This window comes from Hippopotamus amphibius, chromosome 16 (assembly GCF_030028045.1).
Source record: "Hippopotamus amphibius kiboko isolate mHipAmp2 chromosome 16, mHipAmp2.hap2, whole genome shotgun sequence".
Lineage (NCBI taxonomy): Eukaryota > Metazoa > Chordata > Mammalia > Artiodactyla > Hippopotamidae > Hippopotamus > Hippopotamus amphibius.
Genome location: NC_080201.1, coordinates 60,191,435 through 60,201,721, shown reverse-complemented (window position 1 = coordinate 60,201,721; position 10,287 = coordinate 60,191,435). Strand labels below are relative to the sequence as shown.

Below are 10,287 nucleotides of genomic sequence, written 5' to 3'. Positions count from 1 at the left end.
GGCTTCAGTTTATTCATTTTTTACACCAGTCGCAGAGGATCGGGGGCAACTTGTTGATGTCATTCTCCTTCCCAGAACTCTTCGAAGCCTCCCCAGGGAAAGACCAGCCCCTCAGCCTGACATTCCGTTCATAATACAGTATCTTATAATCTCTCTGGCTTTGTCTCCTTGCCTCACTTTTACCTGTCAATTCTTCCAGGACACTCCTTCACTGCCTGACCTCCAGTCCCTTCCTTATCTCATTTTATGGCCTCTAAAGGGATCTTGCCAACAGCCAGAGAGCTGACCCTGACTCTCCCGCACAAACCCATTCATGGCTCCTTGGTCATAGTACACTGCAAGCATCTGCCCCAGCACTTAAAGTCTTTCATGACCTTGCTGCTGTTCTACTCATCCACCCGCTCCTCTTGGCCCATTCTTCCTTAAACCTTCCATGCTGGTTCATATAAATGTCTTTGCAATTTGAGATCTCTTTCCTGGAGCCCACACTGCCTTGCTGACATCATCTTCTTCTTCAAACCTGAGCTCCTGGACAGATTTGGGTGGAGAGGGTGAACTGAAGAAAGATTTCCTACTCCCCCTCCTCTAAAATTGAATTACTTAATTTTTTGCAGTAAAGCAGTAAAGCAAAAATAGCCACAATGTCACCAGGAGCACTGTGGTGTGAGTGCCTACCAATAAGCTGTTTTGATTGTAAATAATTGTCAATAAGCTTTTGATTGCCCTAGCATCCATTTCAGAGACATCCATCTTTTAATTTATTTCTTTGTTTATTTATTTTACATCTTTATTGGATTATAATTGCTTTACAATGTTGTGTTAGTTTCTGCTGTAAAACAAAGTGAATCAGCTATATGTATACATATATCTTCCCGCCTTGAGCCTCCCTCCCACCCTCCTAGAAGTAAAATCACTTAAATTGGAACTGCCTTGTCTATCGTAAAGTATAATTACAGGGAAATTATAAGCAAGGAAAAATAAAAGGTTGATACAACTCTTTAACAAAACCCAAGTTAATTAGCTAACCAACAATAAACTATGTGGATAGTAATGAAGCCAAACTAATGGAAACTGATAGCTGCCTGAACAAAAAAGTGTGATAATAGAAAATACAACCATCTCTGAATAACACTGATGACATGATAGGCTTCCTGAAAGCATCAGGAATTCTAGCCCACACCTGTGGGGGTGCACAGGCAACAGGAATCTTGATACTTTAAGAAGTGTTACCTAGCAACCAGCAGAGACATCCATCTTGAATAAACACAACGCCAGCAATGACTATATACAGTCAGGTGGCCCCATCCATGAAGTTCCCTTTTAGAAAGCCCTTGGTGACCCAGATATCTGACCCCGAGTGACCCTGCTTTTCCCTTCTTGTGCCCTAATTCTGGTTCTTATCTTTCAAATTTTCCAATAAAAGTGAATCCATGAAACCCTAGGGACCACACCCTGTACCGCAATAAAGGCAGAACTGAAGGTCCACGCTCCCTCCCCTCTTCTTGACTTGGCCCTCGGGTGTTCTGTGTATCCTTCAGGACTTGTGAGTGGTAAGCCTTGTTTTTCCCAAGTTCTCTGAGGATTTTTGCTGAAGTGTGTCTTGCAATCAGGATGAGAACCACAACGGCCAGTCCAGCTACAACATCGGCTCTGGTTGGGGAAATGTCTGGCGGCGGGCACCGGCCAGAAGTAGTACAGGCCTAGGTGAGTGCCCCCACACACAGAAAACAAACACCCAAACCCAGATAAATGATTTCCTAAACTTTAGAAAGTGGCTCTGAGGAAAGAAGGGGACAAATGCAGTGTGGTGTTAGGAGGACAATGATTCTCAGCATCCTCTACCCAAACTCCATTCACAACACCCTAACAAGTGCAGGTGTGACTCTTGTTTTATTAATAACAGTGTAGGTCAATCTGATCAAACCATGTGCTGAAAATAACAAAATTCTTTGGGGGGAATGAATAGAAAAAAAATACAATCCCTCATTTTTAAAGTATAGAATATCTGAAAAGACAATGGGAACTTATTAGGTCAAGATTCTGAGAAAAGCCTAAATTCAGAGAAATTGGGCAGAATATGTAAGCCACAATTCCAAAATTCCCAGTGGCGTTTGCCCATACTGACCATACAAGCTTTGGTTATGTGGCCTTCCATGGTCTTGGAAATGAAAGTCAAGACTCTGACCCTGCCCAAAGTGGGACATTTTAGAAGAGATCATTTCCACATTGAATTTGTATCAGGGTAAGGGTGAATCAAAAAAAGCAGAGACAAAGAGAAAATATGAACAGCAACCAGAGAAAAAGGCCAATTCCCTTCCAAAGAAAAGCCCTTTAATTGACTGATGTATCCAGTAGCACCATGGACAGCATAGGAAAGGCAATACTATCCTGAAATATAACTTTAGAATATAGTATACTCTGGAAAGATAATTCAAAAATGAGGCAGCAATACAATTTAGAACAAATGCATGGGGGGTTCATCCCCTGTAGAATACCAGTAGAAAATCATTTAAAACTTCCTGACACTAGTAACAGCTGAATCCAAAGCTGCAGGCAGGGTAAGTGGACTTTACATTTCCTAATATCTACAGATTATCCAAGAGGGGAGAGAGGTTTTCACTTACTTTAATAACTATTATGCATGCAGTAATTTATGATAATGACAAGAATAGAATCAGAATGTATGACTTACAAACTACAAGTCCTTAAAAGTATACTATTAAAGGCTTAGTAAATCAAAAGAAGACAAGCATGGAGAGAGACAATCATGTGAAATTCGTGGCACAAATAGAAAAGAAAATGTAACGTGGGGTACCTATGTTGACTATAATTGGATAGATGCTGCAGTTAAAAACAGATAGTCAGCCTGGATTGTTATTCCAAGTATACACTCTTTACAACATAGGCATCTAAATTATAAGTATAGAGAGGTGAAATGTAAAAGCAGACAAAATTAGATACCACGTCACCATTAATTTAAAAAGAAAGCCTTTCTGAAATCCCTCCGACTTAGGTGCCCTGCTGGCCTAAGGGTCAGGAGATTGTGCCTGTGGACTGGGGTCCTTGGCAGAGTTGGGGGTTTCCTGAGCTCATTGCCCAGCTGTGCTCCAGCACCACGGACAGCGTCAACCCCTCAGCTAGGCGCTTCCAGGGTCTGGCACAGGGAGTTGGAGTGCCCCCTGGGGGCAGATCCCTGAGCTGTCTCAAATGCAGAGGAAAGCGGGCTGGGGAATGGAACTGGTGACCTTCTGTCCCTCAGCACAGAGGTGCTTGTCGGGCGTCAGTCAGGCTCCTCCTCAGTCTCCCCTGAAAACCTCACCACCCTAGGGAAGGGGAGACTTAGCTTCAGAGACACAATACATTTTTCACAGGCCACTGGGTTCCTTGCCCCCGGGGCTTGACTCTACCTTCACCCCCTTCAGAATTTATTTATTTATTTATTTATTTATTTATTTATTTATTTATTTATTTGCTGCATCGGGTCTTTGTTGCTGCGTGGCCTTTATCTAGCTGGCGAGAGCAGGGGCTACTCTTCCTTGCGGTGCTCAGGCTGCTCATTGCGGTGGCTTCTCTTGTTGCAAAGCATAGGCTCTAGGCTCACAGCGTTCAGTAGTTGTGGCTGGTGGGCTCCAGAGCACAGGTTCCGTAGTTGCAGTGCACAGGTCTATGTTGCGGCACGTAGGACCTTCCCCACCAAGGATAGAATCCGTGTTCCCTGCATTTGCAGGTGGATTCTTAACCACTGCGCCACCAGGGAAGGCCCAATGGCATCTTATTTAAAATCCCACCTTTTGATTGCTGAATTGGAAATTCAATTGATTTTAAAAATTTGAATATGTCTTTAGTAATCATGCTCTCTCATTATGCCCCCAAATGTATCTGTATATACTTTTGGATGTTTCCATATACTTAAACATTTATGAAGGGAAACTTCTTTGTTTTGTTTTTCTTTCAGTTCTTATACCTGTTTTGTATATTTATTGCCTCACTGGGGTAGAACCTATCTTACTTCATGAAGTACGATGTTTTTTGGAGAAACCCTTTGTCTTTTTAAGGAACTTCTCTTTTATTTCCAATTGGCTATGAGTTTTATCCTGAAGACATTTGAAATCATTTGTTTTTTTCATCTCTGAGATTTAATCCGTCAAGGGCCAATCGTGAAAATATGAGATAGTGTATATTTTGGCAGAGGGAATTTAGCATACGTAATTTATTAAGTAGGTGTTGAAAGGCCAGTGGAGTGTTTCAACAAGGGAACACTGCCTGGTATCCTTGGACCACTTTAAGGCCCCACCTTGAGATTTTTTTATAATTATATATATATATACATATATATGATAGATATATATGATAGTATATATATGATAGATATTTTCATGTATTTATGTCCATTGAGGTATAAAGATAACATTATGCTACTTTCAGGTGTTGAACATAACGATGTGACATATGTATATATTCCAAAAAGCTCACCAAATATGTCTCGTTATCAGCTATCAGTATATATAGCTAAAACTTTTTCCTTGTGATGAGAACTTTTAAGATCTACTCTTTAGCAACTTTCAAATATACAATACAGTATCATTAAATATATTATTATAGTTCACAGTATTATTAGGTATAGTCACGATGCTATACATCACATCCCCAGGATTTATTGATTTTATTCCTGGAAGTTTGTACATTTTGACCACTTTTTCCCATTTTGCCCATGACCCAACTCTCTACCTCTGGGAACCACCAATCACTTCTCTGTATCTGTGAGTGTGTTTTACCTTTTTTTTTTTTTTTTTTTTTTTTTAAGATTCCGCATATAGGGGGCCCCAGCCCCGCCGGGAGTCGGGCCGGCGGCCCCGCGGGACGGGACCAGCAGCACGAGCAGCGGCTACAGCAGCCTGGAGGAGGACGCCGAGGACTTCTTCTTCAGCGCCAGGACCTCCTTCTTCAGGAGAGCGCCCCAGGGCAAGCCCCGCGCCGGCGGGCAAGCGGTGGAGAAAGAGAAGGAAACCCACAATTACCTCAGCGGTAAGAGGAAATCAAAGAGAAAGTTCATAAATACAACGCAGCTGTCACAGACACGTTGAAGATGACCTTGAATTCAAACGGGATTTACACCGGCTTCATTGACGTTCAGATGGAACTCTGCAAACCTTCACAGACTTCTGGAAAGCTCGCTCCCAGCAGCAATGGCTGTATGAACACCCTCCATGTCAGCAGCACCAACACCGTCGGGGAAAGGATCGAGGCCCTGCTCAGGAAGTTTCTCGTGGCCGAGGGCCCCACCAAGTTTGCACGTTATAAGCGCTGTCACAGGGAAGATCAGGTCTGTGCCTGCAAGCTCGCAGGCCGGGAACATCCACTCTACCTGCGTTTGGTGGCAGCGCCCAGGACAGACACACTTCGTTTTGTTCCTCGTGAACATGAAATTGGAGAGTGGGGAGCCTGCAGCCTGCTGGAGCTACAGAATTTCTTGCGGATCTTGGGAAAGGAAGAAGATGAGCAGCTGCAGAACCTGAAGGAGCGCTAGGCAGCCTACAGACACAAGCTGGAAGAAGCCCCCAGCGCGGGGTGCAAACCCGGGTAAAGCCTGGGGCTCCCTGCCCCTCGGGGACGGCGCGGGACCTGCGTGCAAACCAGCAGCCAGTGTCTCTCTTGTCGGAGGGCGGTTTTCTTGCCCCATGATGCTAGGGCCTTTCCCCTTGAAAAATCTCTAGATCTAGTTCCCCAGACCCGTCACGCAGCATCCTGAACCTTGGGCGCCTCTGTCAGGGATTCTGCAAGCTTGTTCTGTTAGGCTCTGCGGCCTTACCTCTTGGCAAGCTGTGAACCTGTAGTCTCCTCTGGAGCATTCTAGAGTGCTTTGAAGCATGGATGCTGGTTTGTTGTTGTTGTTATTTTTCTTATTTTCTTTTAGTTTTTTAAGTATGTGATGATGATGTTAAGCTTAAGCTTGTGCAAATGATTTTTTAAAAGCTTAACGAGGAATCTATCCGAGTGCTTATGTTGAAACGGCCTGTCTGTTATTGTGGGGTTTTTTTGTTTTTGTTTTTGTTTGTTTGATGTCAGAGGAAAGGATCCATGTGAATTGAAGGACATAGGAAGCCAGGAACTGTAAGGAATTGGTGAAGGATTTTGGAGGAGTCTGACAAAGTAAAGAGCAAGCTTGGAAGAAAGCAGGGGTGGAGGTGGAGAGCCCCAAGGGGAGGTGGTTTGGGTACGTGGATGGGAGAGGAGGAGGTGAATTTGCATGTAAATGAATTAAAAGTTTTCTGTTTAGAGACATTAAATCCATTGTCATATTGCTTGATTTCCTGGGAGTAAAATATGGGAAGAGAACCAAAGAAAGAAGGAGCTAGACCTAAAGGGGGGAGTAACTGCAGCTGACCAGAGAAGGCAGGTGGATCTTTCAGACAGGGACAGAGCTGCCCTCGCAGGGGACCAGCCCCCATTCTGCCTTCCTTCCCGGGAGTGGAGGGTCTGATTGGCGCAGCCTCTCCTGGCCGGTGGGGCAGTGAGCATCTGCTGTGAGTCCTGTGAAGGGACAGTTTCCCCCTGAGATTGTTTTCAAAGTGGAAGAGGAGTTTGGGGAGGAGGCAGCTGTTTCCCCCGATGGTTAGCAGCCGAGGGATTTGTCAGGTGAGGAGCTCCCAGCACGCTTGTGACAATCACTCCCTCCTTTTCCTCGGTTTCCCTTTTGTCTTTCCCTCCCTTCTTCCTCCTTCCCTCTCCTCACTGCTTTCCCTTCTCCCTTTGTCTTATAAACTCAAGTGTGATCTTACATAATGGAGAACAAGGGTCTGGATTAAGGACCCAGAACCGTCAGATCCTCAGTTCCAAAGGGTGACCTGACGGTAAGGAGGGGGGCAGCATGCACCCCCAGCAGACAACACAGGAGGGGGTTCTTCATGGAAACAAAAGTCCATATTCCTGCAAACCAAAGAAATGCATGTGCAATAGGAGCCTTCCTTAAAGCAGGTTAAATAACCTTATTTTACGCAGCAGTTAATCTGGAAACAACAGGAAAAGTGTGCTGTGTTTCTAGAGGGGTCTTACAGTCTATTTTTAGTCTAGATAGTGTTCATTTATAAATTCCCAAGGAATTGTTAGCACTTTGGTGACACCTAATGGATTCTTTTTGAAATTCCAAGGTGCTTCAGTTGTTTGCCTCTTAAGTGAACTGTGCCTTTTTTTTAAAAAAAAAAAATTGCATTTCTGGTTCCCCTGTTGGTGGCTCTTCTGACTTTTCAGAGAATACCCATCTTGTTGGAGGCAGATGTAAGGGTCGCTTCTGCTGTGCTATACACGTTACTGAGACAATCATATCTTCCTAAGCTTTTTTAAGGAAAGTTGGAAAGAAAAAAGTAGAACTAGCTATAAAATACGTATGGCATGTCTTGTTTAATTTTGTATGTAAGTTCTTTTTGGTGCATCGATGGGGTTTTAGTGACATTGTCAACCAACACTTTATACCTTCATTGTTCAGGGAATGCCTTCATGATTTTTATACTAGTTTTTCTATTCAGATAATGGCTTGGGTGTGAGTATACTGTTATCAATGACCTGGTCTTTTAATTGCCCACCCCAGTAAGCTCATATTTTGTGAAGCCTTTGTGGCTCAGATTAAGACACTGTTAGAATCTTAGAGTAGTACCTGATGGGTATCTGTGAATTTTCTTTTTTTTTACTTGAAGTAGATTAGGCATCCTCGTCCAAATTATCGGGACCTCACTCATTGTCATGTGCAATACAAGTTGCAATTTGGAAAACTTACTGTGTTGAAATTCTGTTGGTCCATGGTTTTTAAAGACCAATACTCTCTCCCAAACACTGGTGCCTGCAGCAGCATTTTTAATATGTAAAAGGCCACTGAGGCCAAAGATTTTTAAAAATCATTGTACAAATTCTTATGTTAAATTAAACTAACTAAGCTTTGCTGCAATACTGTTTTCTCTTCCATATTTGATGGTACAGGAACAAGGTTTAATGAAGGGAGGAGTATTGCAGGGGAGCATTTTAAATCGCAGAAGTAAAAAAATTATAATATTTATAATTTTGATGAGTTTATTTTTATGGGGAAGAGTTTTCTTCCAAAAAATTGTTTCTGGAATGGCAAATGGTTTCCATTATTAAAAGTTGCAGTTGTTCGTTAGAAAAAAAAAAAAAGATTCCACATATAGGTGAGATAGTATGGTACTTTCTCTCTCTGACTTATTTCATTTAGTGCCATCCCCTCATGGCCCAGCCATGTGTTGCAAAAGCAGGATTTCCTTCTCTTTTGTGGCTGAAGAATACTCCACGGTGTACACATACCACATTTTCTTTGTTTATTCACCCATCGATGCACATGTCAGTAGTTCCCATGTCTTAGCTATGGTAAATAATGCTTCCATGAACATGGGGGTGCGTGTATCTTTTCAAATTGTTGTTTTCATTTTCTTTTAGATAAATACCCAAAAGGGAAAGTGCTTGATGGTCCTATTTTTAGTTTTGAGGAACCTCCATACTGTTCTCCACAGTGGCTGCACCCAAATTCACGTTCCCACCAACAGTGCACAAGGGTTCCCTTTACTCCACATCCTCACCAACCCTTGTCATTTCTTGTTCTTTGATAATCCCAACTTGAGGTTCACTAGACCACCAGCTGCTGTGCATTTGTGCTACACAGCCATGTGGAACATGGCCTTCTTTTGTCCCTGATTTGTCCAGCAATGTTCCCTGCAATCCTTGCAGAGTGAGGGCACAGAGCTCATCACCTCTTGTTCACCTGGACCCCGCACCAAGGCCAGACCTAGCTTCTGTGGAGCCTGACATTGATACAAATGTTGAGATCCCTCCTTAGGAAAAAAAATGTCACTGAATACAATAAAACTGTGGCACCCATATACAAAATGGGACACCCAAGTCATCTGTTTGGCCCTGAAGTGTTTACAGGAACTGAGAAAAAGGACCAAATCTTAGAACAAAAGGTTCTCCCATATCTCCTATGGATGAGAAAATGTCAAGTGTTCTAGGAGTTGTGAGTCAGGAACTGGGGATGAAGACCAAATATATATATTTATTAAAGGTCACAATGTCACAGGCACACATCTGAGTTTCTCTTGACGTAAGAAAACACATTTCATCAATCACAAAAGCGAAAACCCTCAAAACCACCAGATAAGACAATCCAGAAAAATTACAGATGTCTTTAGTTAGTAGTAAGGCACACATGTCTATCACATCTGCATAACAACAGTTCCCCATACTTTTGGACTGTTCCTCGTTGATCACCTCTTTTGAGGAGAATAATTGTGTATATTAATAAATACTAATATTATACTAATAAATATTATCAATTATATGTATATTCTGTCTAAAATAGACAGAATTAAAAAAAGATACAGTATTTCCACTGGTACGATTGATGGAAATTTCTTATTTTTATAGTTTAAGAAACTACTAAATATAAAAATATGATTTCTATATAAACAGAAAGTTTCTTTTAAGAAATTTCCTTTCAATTCCACAGCTTGTTATGGGGAGTATCTAAAATGGTTAAGATCATTGTCCAATTTGGGAAACCTTTAGGAAATTTCTTCCCCAAAGAGCAGTAAGATTACAGATTATTTCCACACATGGCTTGAGCCCTTCCTGTTTTTTGTTTGTTTGTTTGTTTTTTAAAGTCAGTGCAGAAGGAGGTGTCCTTAACTGTGTTTCCGTGTGAGGTCTAGCCTCTTGGGGTGCCCACTGAATGGGGAAGGGCCTCCCTGTCCTCGCCCTGTTTTGGGTGGGCCTCTGCTCCACGGCTGGTCCCAGGAGACCCCCAGATGCATGAAGACCACCACCCCTGTTTGCCATGTTCTGAAAACCCTGCAGAGCAAAGCAGCTTTCCCTGCTCAGCTCTCCTACCTGCGTTCCACCCTCCACCGTATTTGGTTCTGGAAATGTCTTTCCTACCCCAACTTGAACGGTTTTGAGAACATTTTCATTCTTCTTTTGCAGAATGTTCAGAGTCTTTCTGCCGCAGGGTGGGTCCCGCAGATCAGCAGGGCGGGACCCCGTTTCTCTTTTCTGGTTGCGAGGCCCCGGGCGACCCCACTGTGGACGTGAACATCCCTGGGCAGGTGGTCATTTCAGAGCCACGTCCGGGGAACCCTCTCAACTCTGGGGCCTCAGGCTCTTCCCCTGCAGCCTCGGGCGGGGGGAGCGGCTGGGACGGCAGGACTCGTCAGCCCCCACCCCAGCCCCGCGGCCTGGGGCGTCCAAGTTCCCCTTCTGTGCTTGGCCAAGGCTGTCTCTCTGCCACCC

The 10,287-nt window shown here is 43.4% G+C and overlaps 1 protein-coding gene across 1 annotated transcript; it reads left to right on the top strand.

The window, feature by feature from the left end:
* The first annotated feature begins 4,915 nt into the window (after positions 1-4,915).
* On the top strand, positions 4,916-6,308 carry LOC130838410 (ras association domain-containing protein 3-like). Its single transcript, XM_057711466.1, has one exon. It carries the CDS (start codon positions 5,087-5,089, stop codon positions 5,525-5,527), a length of 441 nt encoding a protein of 146 aa, XP_057567449.1. The 5' UTR covers positions 4,916-5,086; the 3' UTR covers positions 5,528-6,308.
* Positions 6,309-10,287: the final 3,979 nt, after the last annotated feature.